This window comes from Aythya marila (genome assembly GCF_965140915.1).
Source record: "Aythya marila genome assembly, chromosome: 1".
In the NCBI taxonomy this organism is placed as follows: Eukaryota; Metazoa; Chordata; class Aves; order Anseriformes; family Anatidae; genus Aythya; species Aythya marila.
Genome location: NC_139042.1, coordinates 131,746,650 through 131,768,069, shown reverse-complemented (window position 1 = coordinate 131,768,069; position 21,420 = coordinate 131,746,650). Strand labels below are relative to the sequence as shown.

Genomic DNA, 21,420 nt, shown 5'->3' with positions numbered 1-21,420 from the left:
TCATCCTGTTCCTCTGCTCCAAGCCCTCCATGGGTGCTGGGGGGCTCACACACCGAGCTTGGCCCTCTGACAGCCCACACATGCTGCTGCCAGCTGCTTGGGCTTCCTCGGGCAGTGTGTGAGCTTGCTAACCACTGAGGGCAGGACCAGCAAGATGGTGCTTGCTGTAGGTGCTGTGGTTGAATTGGAGTGAAGCATGGCGGAGTGCCTTTGCTTTCTCATGTGACATTGTGGGGGATGCAAGAAGGCCTCACTTCATCACGACAAGAGGAGGAAGGACACCTTTCCCTGGGTTTGGGCAAGAGGAGGGAAGCTCTTGCACGTCTGGTACACTAGAGCCAGCGTAGAGCAGTGCCATTTCATTGCTGATGTAGTGAAAGGGACTATAAACTGTCCAGAATTAAAGTAAAAGACAAGGCCAGTGGCGGGGTGGAGAGAGGAAATACTTGGAGATGTCTGCAGTGTTTCCTGTTTGTTTCTGAAAATTATGAGTCAGATCCCCCACAAACAAAAGAGATGGGTTTGAAAAATCATGAAATCTAAAAAAGTAATTGTGTGGATTTGTTCTCTTGATCTTCTTGTTTTTGAACTTTCAGACCATTTTTAACATTGCTCTGCACAGCAGAGTAACACATGCTCTTTTCCTAAACACTGAAAATAGAGGTTTTATATATATATATATATATTATTTTGTATATAGAAGTTTTACATATAGCAGAGGTTTTATATATACATATATTAATATAATATATATTATATAATATTTATAATTGCATATAATTATATATAATACAATTATATAATTATTATATAATATATAATTATATATTATACAATTATACAGTATTATATATAATATATATATATATATCTATTATATTCAGTGAAAATATATATATTTATACAGCACTAGAAAAGACCAAGACTTGGAAAAAAAAAAGTAATGCCTTCTCAGTTCTTCTAGAGTTGATTGCCAATGACCTTAAAAACTTTTGCAAATGAGTTGGTTGTAACCCTCATGCTGATTTCTCTTGGTTTATGAGATATGTACTTTGACATAGGGGGGAGACGGTGTGTTGTGCATGCCTGGGTTGTGTTTGAGAATAACAGTGCTTTCAACTCATTGATTCAGAAGGAGGAACCATGCTTCCTGTCCTGGAGCTTCCCCAGGTAAAACGTAGTCTACATCGTCTACATCATTAAAACCATGGATTTTATGGGGTTGTAATTTAAGTGTTAATAATTACTGCACCACAATAATGCACTTAAAAGGAAAAATTAAGTGTATTCCATTCTCCACTTACTGTGTCACTGAAGTACAGGCTTTTATAGAAGATGTGGTTTATTTGTCTGCTACCTTATTCCGGTTATTGCATGTAAGTGATCCAGAACTCCAGTTCTCCAAGCAGAAAGTGATTACTTGGAGGTGTTTTTCTTCTGTTATGGTGTCAGGATAAAAACTGTATGAAGAGACCTGGAACCACGTTGGTTCAGCCGAAAAGAATGCTGCAAAACTGGAGGGCCTTCAAGTGAAAGGCCAAATTCATGTCTTTGTAACAGAGCTTGTTGTTAAGACACACCTCAGTAGATGATATAATATTTGGACACCTGACAGCACAGCCTGCGAGTCAGCATTGTTCAGTGTTCAGCAGTTCTTGCTCTGATGTTTAGGTGCTGATAAAAATGCCCATGCTGTCCTCCTTCAGCATAATGTTGTCGACACTGAGAACACAAGTGGAAGTACTAAGTTAAGAACGAGACTGTTTTCCAAAATATCTCCTGCTACAAAATATCTCCTGTTTTGGTACATCAGCATGTGATCATATGCTCCCTAGGGTGTGGGGACATGTTCACCTGTACCAGCAACCTGCCAGCATGACTCCTGGCAGGATTTTGGCACTTCTGCTAAGGTTGTCCCCGAACCCTGTGCAGAAGCAGGGGGTTGGAGAGCTCCTGGAAACTCCTTCTGGAGAACACAGCGACCCCACCCTGCCTTCAGTGCAGAGGAGCTGGTGATGTACACATGGGCTTTTCCATGCCACTTGTCCTTGGAGCCTGGGAATGTTCTTAGGCACATTTAATTTGCTATTGTAAGTATAGCCTCGCTGCGTTAGAGCCAGGAGGGACTCTAGCCTGCGTTGTGGTCAATTTGAGAAAGGTCTGATGCAGTTCTGAAGTTGGAACATGCTTACTATGGTATTTTCCTACTTTAAAATACTATTTATGAGAGATTTACATGACTGGCACAGCAATGAACTAGCTTTTTTTTTTTCTTTTTTTTCCCCACCTTTGCCTTCATACCTGTGGACCTGCACAGAAGGTTTTGCCATCTTATCCATGGCTGCTCTTTCTTGACTCTCCTACTTCCCAACTTCTTTGCCCTGTGGAAGGAGCATTCCCTGCCATTACCTCTTCAGCTTGCTTCTCAGCAGTAACTTCTCTCAAGCGAGCATGTACAGGTTGGGAGTAGGTGTGGCAAAATGCTCCAAGAGCTGCTCCCAGCTACTGGGAAAGCAGATCTGAAATAATCTGGAACAGCTGCCAAAATGATCTGTCCCAGTGGGAAACTGGCTCTGCTTAGTTTAAAAACAAGTAAATAAAGTCACTGTAATTTTTCAGCTGGTTTTGTTTGGAAGTTTTTTATTTATTTATTTATTTTTTTTAATTTTCTTTGACACTGAAGAAACAGAAAAGCAAAGAGAAATCTGCAAAAATATCTGGCCCAGCTGCAAAAAAATGTAAACATTTATAATTGCAAAATGAAAATTAAAAAACAATCTTTTGTTTAGAAAATTGGAACATGTGTTGATCTAAAGTGTTCTCTTATCCTTTAATAGCTGTGCATAATTCTCATTAACATCAATGAGAGCTGGCCATGTATCAAAGGGTGAACAGACCTCTTTCAGTCAATTCTTGCAAGCCAAGTCCTCATCCCTACAGGCAGAAGTAAATGCTGAAACCAGCAGTAGGATTCTGAGAGTTGAATTATTTGCTAGGTACAGCCTCGTGGTTGGAATAGTGTTAAACTGAGAGCTGTCTCCTTTTATTTGAAAGCAAACACGAGCAATGCTGTGCTTCCGGAGCATTGCCTTCATGAGAAAGGTTGTGGAAGGTTCGTGTTCCTGGTGTCAAGCCCACATTTGTTCCCAAACGTGATGGCCCAAGTCCTGCTGCGTGACTGTGGCAGCATGATATACTGATCTACATTGGAGACAGGCTCTGAGACACGTAAGCCAAGACAAACTGAAGAACTAATATTAAAAGAAATGGGTTGGATGCCTTGTTGCTGTCAAATAGCACTGCTTGACTAACTTCAGTGGAATTACATGTGTTTGTGCTAGCTCAGGACTTGTCATCATTTGAAGGCATCTGAAATCAAGTGGGTCCAGCTTTGGTATCCTGACATACAACAAAGTTTGGAATGCAAAGGGCTTTGATGTCTCATATGTAAAAGGATATGTTTTTTCAACTTTAGGAAAAAGTTGAAGATAAACACCTAAATTCCTCGTTATACTGCAAAATGTGTAAAATGCATTTTGATAAAGACATGTTTTATACACACATTTTTACAAGTGACATATATTGGTCCGTGGGGTTATTAGTCTTTATGCTTCAGAATACCAAAAGAACTCGATTTAGTTTCCAGGACCTAGATTCCAGGTTGCGTTTGCAGAATTGATTGTTGTAAGTGTGTATTTACGTGTGTATCTATGTCTTTGTCTATATTACTGTCACAAAAATTATTGAGGTATTTTGGAGATTTTACAGTACCATTTGAGACTGGTTTATCTATGTAAACTGATATTTTTACATTATAGTACTTTAGCTAAACGTAAGCATCCTAATTCTCTCCCTTTGCTTATGCACCCTTTATATGATAATATATGAGCCTATATATGAGCCTTTTGATGTGTAGGTGTGAATGCCTTAATTACTGTTTTCAGTGATGAAGTCACTTTTTTGATCACTGGACAGATACTGGCATTTCTCAACAGTACTTTTCTGAGTAAACCTTTCTCTGCTTCCATTAAATGGTGTTAACCGTGACAAATTCAGCCTTTCCATTTCCTTTCATTAGTGCACAGTTCTTCAAAACAGCCCTTTCAAGTGGATGCTCACAGATGTGCAATGTAGCTAAAGAAGAGCTGAATAAAAAGCGTGAATTCTGGTGTGAGTTGAATGTAGAATTGCTTTAGATTATTTTATTTTTTCTCTGCTTCTGGCTTTGCTTTGCTGCCTGTGGCTGAGTAGCTAACCTTGCAACAAGTTCTGCATCCCTCCCTGATCTTGAGACCGGAGCTGCCATTAGTAGGAGCTCGTTTTGAATCACAGAATCACAGAATTGTCTATGTTGGAAGAGACCTCAAGATCATTGAGTCCAACTTCTGACCTAACACTAACAAGTCCTCCACTAAACCATATCTCTAAGTTCAACAGCTGAACATCTTTTAAAGACCTCCAGGGACGGTACCTCCACCACTTCCCTGGACAGCCCACTCCAATGCCTCACAACCCTCTCAGTAAAGAAGTTCTTCCTAACATCCAACCTAAACCTCCCCTGGCACAACTTAAGCCCATTCCACCTTGTCCTGTCACCAGGCACATGGGAGAATAGACCAACCCCCCATCTCGCTACAGCCTCCTTTAATGTGCCTGTAGAGTGCAATAAAGTCGCCCCTGAGCCTCCTTTTCTCCAGGCTGAACAACCCCAGCTCCCTCAGCTGCTCCTCATAGGACTTGTTCTCCAGACCCCTCACCAGCTTTGTCGCCCTTCTCTGGACTGTCTCAAGCACCTCCATGTCCTTCTTGTAGCGAGGGGCCCAAAACTAAACACAGTACTTGAGGTGAGGCCTCACCAGAGCAGGGGGACAATCACTTCCCTAGCCCTGCTGGCCACCCTGCTTCTTATACAAGCCAGGATGCTGTTGGCCTTCTTGGCCACTCAAGCACACTGCTGGCTCATATTCAGCCAACTATCAACCAATACTCCCAGGTCCTTCTTGTGGACTGTAGAAATTTACAGGTCTGACAGGGACAGATTTACACACCTAAAGTTCGTGTCAAGATGTAGGCTTGAATACTTTTGAAAAATCCTGTTAACAATTAGTAGTGGTCACAGTGTCAGTGCTTCTCATGTATGTTATGGCAATATACCTCGTAATTCTACTTCATCTATGCTTTTTTATGCTGGGAAGGCTGAGGGGCAGACCTGTTATTGTAATAGTAATGTGTAGTCAAGTAGAGCTAAAGTTGGGTATTTAAGCAGCTTCAAGTAGCACCCTGTTTGTGCTGGGCCAAATCCTGGACTCGTTACAGATTTTGCTTTCAATATGTAGCCAGTCGGAATAAGAAATAAGTAGAAGAGCTGCCAGCATTAGATCATATTTAAAAACTTTGATGAAGGATGCTTTGGATGCTCCTATAAGAAACAAATAGAATATTTGGAGATTATGATGGACATTTGTGGTATGCGACCTCTAACCTCAGGAACATAAAGCCTCAGTTGAATACTGTCTGTGGGCTAATTCCTCAAACATACTATAGCACAGCAGGTGAGTGGAAAGTGATGTTTTTTGGATTTGCTTGTATTGCATTCCACTTTTTGAAGTCTTTTATTGAAATGGTCAAATTTCCAATTTTAGCAAGACTGTAATGATTGGTATAGCTTTCTTTACCTTCTTCATTTTGTGTGCAATTAACTAAAACAGTCCTTCACAGTTGTCCTCGCAAGCAATAATTGAGCAAGCTTAATTGAAACTGAAGGAAGATTTTTCTCTTTTGATCCCACCACACCTTGGTGATTGGAGTCTTCTGAAACAAACTGTATCAGCATAAAAACACTCACCCTTAAAGGTATGCTGTGGGTCATGTTCATATATTTTTAAGAGAAGACTTCGCAGACTTTGAGGTGCGTATTCTTTGTACCCTATGTGTAGGCACATTAACATGCTTTTTTCTCTGATCATTGTAAAACGTACCAGTAAGCATGCACCTTCAAGAGAGTGGTGTTACCAGCCTTGTTCTGCTCTGGGGTACACAAAAGCCGAACGGGTGGAGGAAGAATTTCTCGGCTCTGTCCACCTGGGATTCTCAGCTGGGCCTGTGCCAGGCACAAGGAAAATTGCCCGATGTTCAGGCTGAACCAGAAGGAAAGCCTGGCAGAACGCTACCACCTCCATCCTGAGGACTTGCAGGGTGGTTGGAGGGCTCACTTAGATTGTTTTGCAAAAGTATGGTCCTCTTGACATGATGTGAGGTAGAATATAGGCAAAGGGGAGAGAGAGAGGCTGTGTCCAGAGGGTGCTTCAACCTCCTGTTTTACATATCTATCCTAGAAAAGGTTGGTATTGCCCTCTGGAGGTGTCCATCTCTCAATCTGGACTACAAAAGGGGGTTAGATGATGGATTTGAGCTAGACACCTTATGCTTTCATGGCTGAACTTAAGCTGCAAGAATGCCATTTTCCATCCCGTCTCCAGGTGAACTTGCCTTGGCAGTGGTGAGCTTGCTGGTGGTAATGACAGCAGTGGACTCCATGCTTTTGAAGAATCTCCGGAAGAGCTGTGCACCTGGTGCTGACACTGCTTTTCATCTATACAGCACTTCGTGCCCCAGTGCACTTTTGGGAAGGCAGGGTAGTTGGGGTGAAATCTTGGTCTCACAGGCATCAGTGGAAATCTTGCCAGTGAGTTCAAAGAGAGCCAGGATTTCACCCAAAAAGGAAAACACAATAGAAACGGAAAATTTGTCCAGTCTCCCAGGTGATGCATATTGTCAGTGGGTCTATGTTCTGCAAGTTGCTACTGCTCATTTTCAGAAAGCTTTCCTAATACTCATTTTATCCTTTCAATTTCTTAGCTTTAAAAGAACGTCTCAATAAAAAAGTTATCTGAAAGAGTATGCTTTCCTGTATAAGATTTCCTTTTGTCAAATGCCTGTAGGCTATTGTGACGTCTTTGTAAGTTAGTTTTACTTTTCATATTTTCTAAAAAGAAATAAAATAATAATCTGATGTTTACTTGATTTTATGGGAATGCAATTTGTTTTTCAAGGCTACTGAGGCAGACTGAAGCCAAAACAAGCCTTTGAGCAAAACACCACTGTTTTAGAGTAGGACTTCGTATGACTGGGGAGTAAGCCAGGTGGGGCAGGGTGGCACACCTCTTTCTCCCATTGCTCATTGTGAAGTCTCATTTTGACAGCAGAAAATAGGAGTGCTTTGCACCACTAAGAAGTGATGTAACTTATGTTTTATTAATGTCAAGGTCTTGACATCCTGTGCAAATGCTGAGTTCCCTGGCAAAATTAGTATACCCAACTTCAAGTTCAGTACCATTTTCCTCATGCTTAAATGACTTACCCATTATACTAAGAAAATTGTAGAACTGAGACTAAAATCTAAGAACCCAGTTTTCACCCCTGCACTGCAGTCTCCCAAGTAGCATTGTGTTCTATTGTTACCATTTATTTTAATTCTATTGCTATTTATGTTAGTTTATATAATGTTTTAAATGTAAATACAACTGTAAAATAGATAAATAAGTTGTACTGAACAGTTTTCTGAAACTAAAAGCATGACTGGATATAATACAATACAGAAGAATAACAAGGTGGCGTTCAAGATTTATAGCTGAGGTACTTAACTGAACAGGCAAAACTTTTTTCCTCTTTGACTTACAAGCCTGCAGGTACAGTTACAAGAATATATGAATATGCTATCAGATAAAGAAAAAACTTTAGGGCTGCTTATTAGTGCAATTGTTAATGCAGCTGTGGAACTGTCTGCCTGTATGCTGTTGTTTCATTTTCCAGTATATGCTTGGTACATTGGTTTGTGCCCTTGTTTCTCCTTAGTGTTTGATAATACAGTTCAAAGTGCCCTATATAAGCACTTTTCAGCATGGCAAGAATAGCTAAGTGTTCCTGATCTGTGCGACTGAGATAAAAATGCACAAATACACCTACATTCATGCTTTAAACTGAGGATGGCTTATGGTGAAATTTATTTGCTGTTTCGAGTATTTCAGATATATATATATTTTTCCCCAGAGTAGGGATGTTTATTTAATAGCATCTTTCAACCTATGTTGAGCTTTGCATTTTTGCCAATTAAGATTTGTTTAGAAAAGGAAGGATAAAATTGCTGATGTTAAAGATAAGCAAGAGTCAGACTTTTTAGTCTGTGCTGCTGTGCCTCATTGGCATGAAGTACAGTAATTGTGTAAATACTGAGTACTGTGACCAAAAGAAATTTTTAACATGCAGTCTTCCTAGATGGTACAGGAGCTCTTAGCCCTGCTCTAAGTGCAGGGAAGATCCTTTTCATTTTTTGTGCAAGCTGGGTTTAATGTAGGAGACCCTGAAAGATTAAAGATGTGAAGAGGATGAAAAGTTATGCTTTGTAAAGGAAGGAGACAGGAAAAGCACAAATTTCATACAGTGGGAGCTATGTCATAGAGCTGTAAATAATTTGAATCAGGATTGGTAGTCAAAAAGGAGTATGAACTCACATTTTGGGAAGGGTGAGGTATAATAACTCTAGAGTTTTGGCAGGAGACTGCTTGAAGCAAGCAAGAACTGGGCTGACCTAGATGCCTGATAAGAGGCAAACTGAAATGAAAAGTGGGTGGACCTGGAGAACTGGGTGGACCTGATTGTTTTGGCACTTAAGTATTTGATGCTTGATTTCCAGGGCAGCAAAATGTTAATAACCTATTGTTCATTATTGGTCAACTCCTTACTAATATGACTGGCACCTTTCTTCCCGAGCAGTTACTGCGTGCTGGGATGTGAGGAAGGCAGGAGAAGCTTTGCAGGCAAGAGCTCCAGTTAGGAAAGGAAGAAGTGCTTTGAGCGGAAGGTGCTCTAGAGGAGTGTTTCAGATAAGGAGGCTGTATGTGTGTAGGGATGGCTGTGGAAAAAAGGAAGGGAGGTTTTGAGGGCTCTTTTGCTCATGAGGGTGTTGAGGTCTTGCCTTTGGGACATAACCTCAGCATGATTTGTGAATTGATGCTGAACAGAGATCAGGCTTGGCTCCACTCGCGATTAAAATGTCCAGCTTCTCTTGCTGATATCTCTTGTCAGCGTTGTCCCCTCCTCCTGATGTTGTGAGGCCTTACACTGCTGAGAAAATCAGTTAAAGGATGATACTGCAGGAACAAAGAGTGAAAGCTGAGTGACTGAGAGAGGAAGTGTCTTCAGTCTAACACACTCTAGGTTTGTTTATTGAGCTTTTTGAGGGATAAAATACTCTACATATGTGTAAAGAGTACCAAGCTCAGCTCTGCACATCCCCGTGTTATAATAGACATCAGTAGTTGTTGTGTATTTTTTAACAAGTTAGGCACAAGAATCTGCATTCATGTAGTTATATATATATATATATATATATATATATATATATATATATGAGAGTTTATATGCTAGTATGTTTTGTCTCCTCTTGTGTGTTATTTTCTATATTGTTTTATTTAGTAATCTTGGCTACAAAAAGTGAAAGTCTTGCTCTTTTGGTAGGATGAGACAAAACTTTCAGGATGGTATTTTTTTAAATTGAAGGCACAACTCTTCAACTCTTCAGATTGACAATACGTGAATATAGACTATGTGACTGCTGTCTTGGACAATCTAAAAGGCACCTAACATGAAAAAGACCTAAAATTCATGAAATCCATCATCATCGCTTTTCTGGCATGGTATCTCTTCTCTTACAATGTTTTTTGTTTTACAGAATGTGATTGTATCTCGGCAGTAATTTTAAAATAACTCATCACTGTGAATAATTTTTCTAGGATCGTTGCTATATGACTATTCCATGAGCCTTGTGCTATACCTGCAAGTTCCTAGAAACCTTAGGTATATTTAACTTTAGCTTGTGTTAGGTAATCTGAATGGCTTGTAGAACTTGAAGGCTCATTTAGCATATATGATTCATACCTGTAAACCTGTCTACCAGTAGTCTTTATGCCAACACGTCTGTCTTACCAGTTACACTTCTACCCTATAGTCCCACTCCTCCCATTTCTCCAAATACAGTTAAGACACACTGGCCCTATGCATATGCATTGTGTTTTTTAAATTTTTTTTCTTTTTTCCTGAAAGTCCCTAGAAAAGCTGCTTCTGTACCCAGAAGAAAGATGTAGTGGTGTCGTGGTTTAACCCGGCCGGCAGCTAAACACCACGCAGCCGTTTGCTCACCCTCCCCCCTCCCTCTCTGGGACAGGGGAGAGAAATGGAAAGTGAAGCCCGTGAGTTGAGATAAAGACAGTTTAATAAGACAGGAGAATAATAATAACAAAAATAATAATAACAATAATAATAATAATACAATGGTGATAATAGGAAAGTAATAATAATATGTACAAACAAGTGATGCACAATGCAATTGCTCACCACCTGCTGACCGATGCCCAGCCTAACCCCGAGCAGTCCGGCCCCCTCCCCCCGGCTAGCCACCCCTATATATTGTTTAGCATGACGTCAGATGGTATGGAATACCCCTTTGGCTAGTTTGGGTCACCTGTCCTGGGTCTGTCCCCTCCCAGCTCTTACTGCACCCCCAGCCTGCCTGTTGGCAGGACAGAGCAAAAGGCTGAGATGTCCTTGGCTTGGTATAAGCACTGCTCTGCAACAATTAAAACATCGGGGTGTTATCAGCACTCTTCTCATCCTAAGCCAAAACACAGCATTCCACCAGCTACTAGGAAGAAAATTAATTCTGTTCTAACTGAAACCAGGACAAGTGGGAATTACCCCAGGTTATTGTTCTGCTGCTTCTGTCCAGTGCCCAGGGAGTGGACCATTTGTAGAAGCTGTTTGAAAAGCTTGAAGGTGATATTAGGCAAGTTCTGAATGCATAGCATCAGGAAATAGTGTTCCTGTCATCTTACTGCTGAAACACCACCAAACACAAGCGGCAGTATGTTTAAAACTGCTCATGAGTATGTTGCAGAAAGGTGTCACCTTACAGATGGAATTCATTGCTGCAAAATCGTACCAAACTGAATGTGTCTAAAGATGCTTGGTTTTGCATGTGGAGAGAAGGGGCAGATTTTACCCCACCAGATGGTGGTGGGAGATGAGGGGAGAGGAAGATGACAATTCCTTGTTGTGTTGCAGTGTCCTGGCAAATTGTCCAGAGGAGGCCTACTAAGACAGTGAAGGGCCTAGAGGGGAAGATGTATGAGGAGTGGCTGAGGTCACTTGGCCTGTTCAGCCTGGAAAAGAGGAGGCTGAGGGGAGACCTCATCACAGTCTACAGCTTCCTCACGAGGGGCAGTGGAGGGGCAGGCACCGATCTATTCTCTGTAGTGACCTGCGGGAATGGTGTAAAGCTGTGATGGGGAGGTTCAGGCTGAATATCAGGAAGAGGTTCTTCACTGAGAGGGTTGTCATGCACTGGAACAGGCTCCCCAGGGAAGCAGTCACGGCACCAAGCCTGTCGGAGTTTAAGAAACGTTTGGACTGTGCTTTTAGTCACATGGTCTGAATTTTTGGGTAGACCTGTGTGGTGCCAAGAGTTGGACTCAATGATCCTTATGGGTCCCTTCCAACTCGGGATATTTTATAATTCTGTGCTTACAGGTGAGCTGAAAGCTGCCTTTTTCCCTCTGCCTCCACTGAGAAGAACCACAGAATCATTAAGGTTGGAAGAGACCTCCAAGGTCATCTGGTCCAACCATCACCCTACTACCAGTATCACCCACTAAATCATGTCCCTAAGCGCCAGGTCCAACCTTTCCTCATACACCCCCAGGGATGGTGACTCCACCACCTCCCTGGGCAACCCATTCCAATGCCTGACTGCTCCTTCTGAGAAGAAATATCTCCTAATTTCCAACCTAAACCTTCCCTGGTGCAACTTGAGGCCATTCCCTCCAGTCCTATCACTAGTTACCTGTGAGAAGAGGCTAACCCCCAGCTCCCCACACCTTCCTTTCAGGCAGTTGTAGAGAGCAATGACGTCTCCCCTGAGCCTCCTCTTCTCCAGACTAAACAACCCCAGTTCTCTCAGCCGCTCCTCACAGGACTTGTGTTCCAGGTCCTTCACCAGCTTTGTTGCCCTTCTCTGAAGCATGCCTTAACTTCTGGACATTGTTATAGGTAGCTTTATTTCTTGTTAAATGTGACTTTGTACAGTGTAGCATGAGGTCTTAATGACTTTAATACCTGCTTGTCCGCGAGGTTGTCTGGTGAGTGGCATAATGAGGAACTGCCCTTAGTTCCCCTGCAGGGAGTGGAAAAACTTTCACTGGCTTCAGTGGGAGAATGATTGTGGTAGCTAAGACCAGCAGTCCCATGAACATTGTTACTTTCAGACCCTAACTCTGCAACTACTGTATACAAAGGGGTATGCGTAAAGGTCCAGTGCCACAGTTGTTATTTTGACTTCTCTAATGATTTATCTGAGGCACCACTAAGGTACTGTACAACTTAATTACTGCAGATCTGCAGTGATTACTTAAAGCATTGTGCATAAACCAGATATTTAGGGAGCAACTTGCACAAATAAAAATCATGCCATACACGTGCAGGGAACTTGTTTGTCATTTTTGTGCAGCCACCATCAAAAATTGAAATGTAGTCATGTCACATCTAACAGGTAATAAATGACAATAGGGAGCACAAAGCAGTTCTGTTTATTTGCAGTCCAGCAAAAGAATGAAACCATTAAGCCCTTTGAAGTTTGCCAAAGCTTTTTTGATGGTACAATGGCTTGAATATTTGTTTAATAATATAGATCAGTATTTAAATAGATTGCACATTTGATTGTATAACATAGTAAACTCTTCCTTTATCAGCAAAGTCTTACTTTGTGCTCTTTGGCCTTCTATGCAAAGCAGCAAGTAAGTGATGGTGGAAGGTGCTGCATAGTGGCTTAGTGGAAGCTGCAGGTGCCCAGGATGTTTTGTGGTCAAGCCTGTTACTTGATTTCCCACCTCAAATGAATTGTTTGCAGGCTGCATAGGCCATTAATGCAGCCACCTACCAGACTTCGGTAATAAACCAACATCTGCTCTCTGTCTTGCTTTAAAAAGTGGGGTTTGAATATTATGAATTGTATACTCAGGGGAAGTGCTCTGTGTTTGAGAAGCCTCTTTCTGCTGAGAGTCAGAGGCTGAAGTCCTTGCATTGTGTGTGGTACGGAACTCGGCTCTCGCTATGCCACCGTAACAAGTACCTCTGCAGTAAACAAGTAGCTCCTGAACTCCTTGGAGTACCTACTCCTGGAACACAGGATGAATATCGTCATATGAAAATGTTGGTGATTAAATTGCAGGAAGACTGCTGTACAGACAAACCAGTAAAGCAGTACTTTTTTTTTTTTTTTTTTTTTGGTTCTGTGTTGCAAGACATTTTGTGGGAAACAAAAGTGTCAGAAACTGAAGCACTGAGCAAGAAGGACTCAGGAGGTGGTGTTTCTATTCTGTCACACATTCGACTGTCCTGCCCCATGCCAATTAATCTTTCTGAGCTGTCATTTCCTGTATATAGGATGGGAGCAGTAGCAGTTCCTTCCTCCTTTGTCTGCCTTGCCTGATGTCTTTGGTTCCTAATGACTGCAGAACGCATTTATGGTACTTATCTTTGCGCCTTTAGGCAATGCTGAAATGAAAATGACTGATAATAAGTATTTAATGTCTGTTTTCTCTGCCTAGGATGTCCAGAATATATTTGAATTCTGCAGCTGATCATTTCAGAGGGAGTACAGGATCTTGTTTGTTTTTCTCAGCACCAGCACTGTGTTTTGTGTATGGCTTTTGTTATGGCGATGTGGTGCCATGATGAACGTTTTGCATTTTATCCATGGTTAGAGCTGTCACTAGGGTACACAAGATGTCACTAAGGAACACAGGATGTTCCTTGTGAGTCACACAGCTTCCCGCATACTGTCCTCCATCCTGCCGCTGTTTAAGGGTTAAACCTTATGAGTTCATTCAGACAAGCATTAGCAGGATTTTGCAGCTGGGGAGTACTTCTTGACATTAAAAACCCTTGGCAAGGCTTCTGTAAAGCATTTCAACGTTTATCCTTTTGGAGTCTCCTGTTTTCAGAAAGTCACCGAAGCCGGTGAAATTTGAAATCCAGCTAGATTTTGAAATTGCATCCTATGAGAGGTTTCAAGCAGCAACTCTCAGGAGATGCTGCTGTGATAACACATGGTAGGGACGGTTCCTGCCTTACTAGTGGGTGCCCAGAGGAATGGGTGAGGACTGGGGCTGGTGGGGAAAGGCCAAGGGCGTCTTGCTGCTCCCCTGCCTTTTTGCTTCAGTCCTAGTTACTCTCTGTCACTCCTTTAAAAACAAATTAGGCAGGATACTGTCAGGAATGATGTAGGTAGTACTGTACAGTCCTGACTTGGGGCGAGAGGTAGTTCTGTCCAACCTTGTTTTTCCTATGATTCTAGGTTTTAGATGCTGCTTACAGGAAGCTTTGGTCTATTAGCTCATACACAGAGGGCATCTTGCAGGAGTGATTCTTCTAAATCCTGCTCTCCAAACCTGTCTCTGTTCTTGCTAAGCCCCAAGGTATAAACCTGTGCAAAAAACACACCTACCTGAGGGCCATGGCAGGCTGTCTCGGGCTCCTGTAGCTGCCCCTTCACTTTTCTCTTCTCACTGAAAGCTTGCATTTGCAGCTAAATATGTTACAAGAACTGAGCTGCCATATTAGGGGTACAAAATTCACGTGCATGCTGGGAGATTGGTCTTGTGGTGCCAAAACCTTCAACTTGAGTGAAAACTGAATGCATCTGTTGCATAACTTGGATGAACCCAAATTACACCTTTTCTGGCAGTTTCCCACAGAAAATGCTGCTAAGACTTTTGTGCCGAATGGCAGGGCAGTAGTGTGTCCTTAAGCATGATTTTCCTGAATAATTGTTTGAAACAGGCAGATTATTTACAGGATACTTCCTGAAGGGAAGCTGAATTTATGTTTAGGAAGTTCTGTGATAAGATTAACAATTTTTTGTCTGCTAAGTGGGGCGCTTAATCTTTTTGAATTTTATTGTTTATTTAATTCTAAAGTGTTGTGAGAAACATATTTAATTTGTTATTTATATTTTCTGCTGTGGGTTAAATAAACGCTTATTCATTCTACCAAAGGAAAATTTGCTCCTGTGAGTCTTGATCAGAGCTGAATATTGATTTCAGGTGCCTCCCCTGGAGGAAGAAACCTGGAAATTATGAAGAAGATTAGCAGAATGTTTGAAGACTGTAATTCAAGGTGTTATATCAGACTCTGGATTCAAATTCTAGCTACAACAATATTGTGAAACATCAAGTCCTTGGTGAACCCTTCCTGCACGTGCTGGTTGCATAGGGAGGTTGACATACAATCTTGTACCCACACAAAAGCTGCTTACCCTGCGTGCTTTTAAAAGTCCTCAGTGCAGATGCAGGGATCTGTGAGCAGTGGCAGGGTTATGGCCAAGCTAACCTGCTTTAACTTAAATGTCCCTCCTTGTGTCTGACAAAAATGTAGCTTCAGTTTTTCAATTAAATTAGAAAAATGTGTGAATTTCAGTACCAAAGATATGACATGTTTGCCAACAACATACATAAATGCAGACGTATATGTTTTAGTAAATATTACAACTTTTGTTTTTCTAGGTTAGTGGATGACAGATGTGTGGTTCAGCCAGATGCAGGCGACCTTGCCAACCCTCCAAAGAAGTTCAGAGGTCAGTAACTCAGGATATATATATGTGTTTGCGTGTGTGTGCATCTGTATTTATTGATGCAAAGATTTACATTGTATTTATTGAGATTGGGCAAAGATTTACATTGCCAGACAAGTAACTTCCTGGAAGCCTTGGTGGTTTGTGAGTATATTGCTGAAGTTTCAAGCTGGAATGTGAAAGGCCAATTTCAAGAACTAAACGCCAGATCAGCAAAGGCATTGGGGTAGGCAGAGAACATGAGAAAAGCAATTAACCTGGTGGTAATCCAAGAACCAGTTACTCTGTTTTGTCCACTGAATGCAGATACCTCACTTTGTGACCAACTCCGTGTCCGTGCTCCTCCAGCCCTGCTCTTACTGTAAATGGGAAACAAGCTCACGAGATTCACAACTACTGGAGTTGCTGCAGTTCTTTTTTTTTTTTTTTTTAAGATAAACCGGTGTTATAAAGACTACCCCCATTATTTTGTCAGTTTTTTGTTTTGTTTTCCCTTAAAACCATGTCTTGTTTTTCTCAACTTTTTTAGACATGCGCTTGTAGATTAGATGTGGATAATTCCACTGTTTTGCTTGATGGAAAAAATAACAAAGCACTGACAACATGCAGTTTCTACTTCTTGAATGCCAAAAATACTCTTTTGGTATCAGAAGTTCTCTGTGTTTATATGCAGGGAAGGAAATTAAACCTTTCAGGGTCTTGTTTGTACTTAATTTAAGCCATCAACTCTATCTGCACGAAAGTGGAGACTTGCTAGCCTGATCCAGACTTCTGTTGGCTTAAATAGACCTCGAATCACATCTGTTATAAGGACAGTAATAGCTTTCCTGGTTTACAGCAAATAAAACACATTTCATGCCCCAGATCATCACTGATTGTGTCTATTTCAAGGGGTGAAACAGAGGTTCTTAACCATATTTCCAGGGTTTATTGGAAAAAAAAAAAAAAAAACGTGTTTAAAACATTGAGAGACTAAAGCTCTGTTTTCCCGGAGTATGCAGAGTTTATTTTCCATCACATGTTCAGGAAACATCACCAGTTGGTTCCAGTTCCAACATTCAGCACATCTACAGACCTTGGAAATTGGAAAATGAGGAAAATGAGGGCATATACTTAGAAACTAATAGTGATAAATCTCAGTTACTTGCACAACGTCATGAAATAACTTCATAGCAGAGATGGGGATAACATCTAGTTCTCCAGTGTGGTTTTCAAGCTACCTAGCTGTGATTACATCTTCTTACTGTCTGAAAATATATGTTTAATTCACAGCTTGAATCTTGCATAAAATTTCATATGGGCATTCTTTGTACAGTTCTCTCGCTTCACCACCCTGATTTTGTCCCAAAGTAGAACATACCTAGGTTTCTAGATGAGCCAGGAGTCACTGGAAAAGATTTGCATGTGATAGTGCAATTGCAAAATATGTCAAAATGCCCGCCGTTGAGGAGATAAACAGAGGTTAAAAAGACAACCTTGAGACCTTGAGTTTTTCATTGTTTAACTTTTGAGTGCTTGATTTTATAACTTCAGAAGAGTTCTTTTATTGTGGTCGTGATGTTCTTTCTTACCTTGGAAAGACGAAGGAAAAAGGTGATAGCATTCTTTGTTGAGTTTTCCCTCCCAAAACATATTTCAACAGCATCAGGAAGGATTGAACTCTTTGATCCAGGGTGCAAGGTTTTTGAAATCACAGTACTAATGGCATGCCACTAATGGTGGCAGTAGTACATATGCATGTAGATCAGACATTGGAAGGGAGTAAGACACAGAGAAAACCTACAGCTGTTCTTTGCTGGTAGGGGAATGCAAAGACTGTGCTCCTGAGTTGCATCCCAGCCACTTGCAGGGGAATGTTTTCTATTAGTTGTAGAAAGTTTTGGCTGTGTTCCTGTTGTGATGCTGTTCTGTTGCTTTCATAACACATCTCTTTACCTCTAGTTCCCCTTACTCCTTCTCCCCAGCATCCAAGCTTTCCTTTCTTCTAACTCATGTATCCAGTTCTTGGGATCCCTCTCTTAACCTTTCTTCCCACCCCCAAATCTTGTTACTAGCTGTTTCTCTCCTCTTCCTTACTGCTGCCTCTTAGCTCTCTTTGGCTCCAGCAGTCTCTCTTCCTGTCATTCCTTATCCCTTTCCATTTTAGGGCGTGCCCATACCTGACAATCTTGGAGTGGCTTGCCCAGCTTGTGCTGGCATTGTGATAGCATGTGAATTTGGCTGAACTGCAAGACCTGCAGGAGAAGCTAAATCAGTGTAAAAGTGATTTTTGTGGCCTTTATAGATGCAACCCACCATGCTGTAACATCATGGCTATGTTGTTAGTGCCCCATCTAGCATCTAGTAGCATTTTCGTACATGACTAGTGGCAGTCATGGAAGGGCTGCAGCAAAGATAAAAACTGTAATTGGTATACATATATATAATCTTCTTCTTTGCTATAGAAGTCTAATCCTAAGGAAACTGGGAATAGCAGGGGTTTTGTTTAGAACACAGTAGAGACTCTCTGTCTAATTAGAATTTAGTGCTTGCTGCCACAGAGCTGCACCTTGGGACTTTTGCTCTGCCCAGGCAGTCTTGGGATAGATGACACTCAGTTTACAGTGAGGATGACATACATACCTGCAACAACCTAGATCAGGTAGAAGCTATGAGATGGAGGAAGGTGGTGAGTGTATACAGACCTCTCAAGAGTATTTTAGAGCTGTGCCCTAATAATCACCTATGAAGCATGGACAGTACAAAACTTTTGAGGACTGGGAACACTGTGACAATTAGATGTCTGTATTATAAGGCCAACCACAGCACATCTCTACCACTCTGTTAAATTTCTTGTTTATGCTCAAAAGCACCAAGGCAAAAGAGCTGCTAAAAGTTCTTCATATAAGCAAGAAATGTAAGCAAAATACATGCTTTTCTCCCTAAGAATCTGCTGGGAAATAAAATTCAATTAAAATCATGAAGTTAATAAAACAAACAAAAAAGACTTTAAGTAGGTTCTTGACATAAAAAGATGACTTAGGCAGGGATGATTAATTGAGTGATTAGACATAAGTAACTAAAAATAGCATCTAACGGCAGGAAGAGTAGGGCCTCTTTAGTAATAGGAACGGCTGTCTGTATGGTTTACAGTGTTTTTATCACTCATAGTTGAAACTGGCGTTGATGTGAGGTTTGAGCATGACCTACAAGTCAAAGAAGTATGAGAAAGGCATGTTTCTAACAAGATGTTTAGATTCTAAGGACTGACTCTGAAAATGAACATCAGAGGACTGTTTGCTCTTTTTTTGGTAATATTTTATCTATTCCGCCTCCTTCCTCCCTGCCTCCAAAAAACGACAAAAAATTTGTGTTTTCTAACTACTTGTAACCCTCTGAGTTCACTCAGAGATCAAATTTAGGTACAGAGCTGTTGGTCTGAACTGAAAGCCAACGTAAAGAGATGTCTCAAAATAGCAGTTTCATTTTTGTTATGTGTTTACTTTTTTTTTTTTTTTTTGAGTGGGTGGTAGCTATTCTAGTTGTTTCAGAACATCCTACAAAACAGAGTATTGTTAAACTAAGGAAAGCAATAGCTCCTTTTCATTTTCTGTCCATATAAAGAAGCTGTGTTCCATATTTCCCCTTCAGTCGCACTGGAATGACTCTGGAGTGGCTTTCTGTTCAACAGTGCAGATTTGCATCACTGTAAAGGAGGGCAGAATTTGGTCCAACACATGTTTCCTGAAGTCTGTTGAAAAAAAAAAGAAGCATTTACTATTTTGCGGTTGAATTTAAGGGACTGATGAAGCCAGGTGCTTCTTGTCCTAATTCTATCTGAAGTTTATGAGCTAAAGCACTTAGTGTGATGGTGGAAATGCTTTCCACATTGCAGGAGCAGATTCACTGTTACTAGGAAGAATGGCATGTACAATAAATCATGTTCACATGAAGAAAAGGCATATCATGAGCAACAGAACTGCAGGTTTCTCTAAGCTGTGACCGTAAGCACACTTTAGCTTGATGTTGTTATCTTTGGTGGGAAACAATTTCATCTTCCACGGTCTAAAATAGCTCTGGTAAGACCTGCTTGTTGGTCAAATGTAGCAACTCTGAAAAAGGAGCACAGGACTCTTTTCTAGTTCGAATCAAAAATGACTTAAGTTCTTAAACTGATTTTAAATTCTCTGCATTTCATACTTCCTTGTCTTGAGGCATCTGCAATGTAGTCAATGTTTGAGTTACCAAATAGGCGACTTCCTGCTTTTGTCTTGGTGTTTAGTCTGTTCCTCTTCTACTTCTCCTTTCCTCTTTCCATCCTTTCCTCTGCCATCTGCCATTTTCTTCTTTACTTGCCTTCTCCTACATCATCGTGGTTTGTTCTTAGGTTTTCTCCTTGTTTCAGTTCAATAGACGCTTTCATTTTCTTCTCAGATTCCTGATTGCTTTTTCCATTGTCCACCTTATGATTCTTCATGGCCCCACTTCTTCCTCCTTGTTCCCTTGTATTCCTCTGTTTCCATTATCATGTCAGCTCCTTTTAGCTTTCTGTAATTCCTTCAAAACACGTAGATTGGTACACACTTTGATTTAATAGACCTACCACTTCCCATTTGTCATTCTGCTGCTTTGAGTAAAGCCATAATTTTGCTAGTTCTCCACATAACTGAAAATCTTCTGTGATGGCTAAGAGTTAAATTTCTAATACCTTACCCACAACAAAAAAAGACAATGACAAATACTGTTCTAAGCCATCCTTATGCAATATCAAGAAACATTTAAAAGGTATAAGAGGAGTTCTTCTCCTTTTCAGACTTCCTGGGTATAGTTGTTTTTTGTTCAGAGGACGTGCTGTATATGTTCTACCCACTATTACCTTCTTTAAATTTTGTGCACATTTGCAGGATTAGACATATGGGCAGTTTGGTGCTGAGTGCATCCTCTCTGGGAATTGCTGCTTTCCATCTTTTGGTAGTAAATTAATAAATGCCATTTTTTTCCTTATAAAATAAGTAATTGATATATCTCTCCACAGTGATAAATTGTCATATTTTCTTACTTTCTAGCAAGCCAAGGTGTAGTATAGGAAGGTAAGGTTCATTTCTCCCCCTCTGCAGCCAGGGAGAGGAAGAGTGGAGTTCCCTGTTCTTTGCATTTTGTAAATAAAACATATTTTATAATATTTTATTCATTTAGAAATATTTATTTTTATAAGCATTTGTACATTTTTTTTTAAAAAGTCTGTTTGGGGAGGAATGGGAGATTTTTTTTTTTCCATCTTCACTTTGTGCATAGGCAATTCAGATTTTGCTTTTGGAGGTATGAAAGAATTGATGGAACTGCAGAAATTAAATACATGAAAGTTTAGTAAGTGAAACTGGCTGATACTTCTAAGCTGTTTGCTTTAAAGCAATTTGCTTACTTTTCATAGTGCCTACTTAACTTGTGTCCTAAGGAAGAGAAGCATTTATGCAAAACTCCATAAAGTAAAGAAAATTGCTTTCAGTTTATTTTCTTTCCTGTTCATTTAAACTATAGCTTCTATAGGGCAGGAACTGCTTTTTTTTTTTTTTTTTTTTTTTTTTTTTTTTTTTTCCCTGATGTTTAGGATCACAAAGCTTGAATATAGTGTTCTACTGTTACTCTCATAAAAGTAACTATAAAAGAGACCAGAGAAAAAAAAAATCAACAGGTGAACTATTTTTAATGTATCTGGAATCTGGGAAAAACAAACAAACAAACAAAAAAACCCCACCTTG

General features: G+C 40.6%; 1 protein-coding gene across 2 annotated transcripts in view; it reads left to right on the top strand.

The window, feature by feature from the left end:
* The window catches only part of ITPR2 (inositol 1,4,5-trisphosphate receptor type 2), a 271,369-nt gene that overhangs the window by 16,813 nt on the left and 233,136 nt on the right, over positions 1 to 21,420 (top strand). For both annotated transcript variants that reach the window (XM_082784800.1, XM_082784799.1), the window contains exon 2: positions 15,615 to 15,685. In XM_082784800.1, the coding sequence (XP_082640926.1) occupies positions 15,615 to 15,685 (71 nt within the window). The remainder of the gene's footprint in view (positions 1 to 15,614; positions 15,686 to 21,420) is intronic.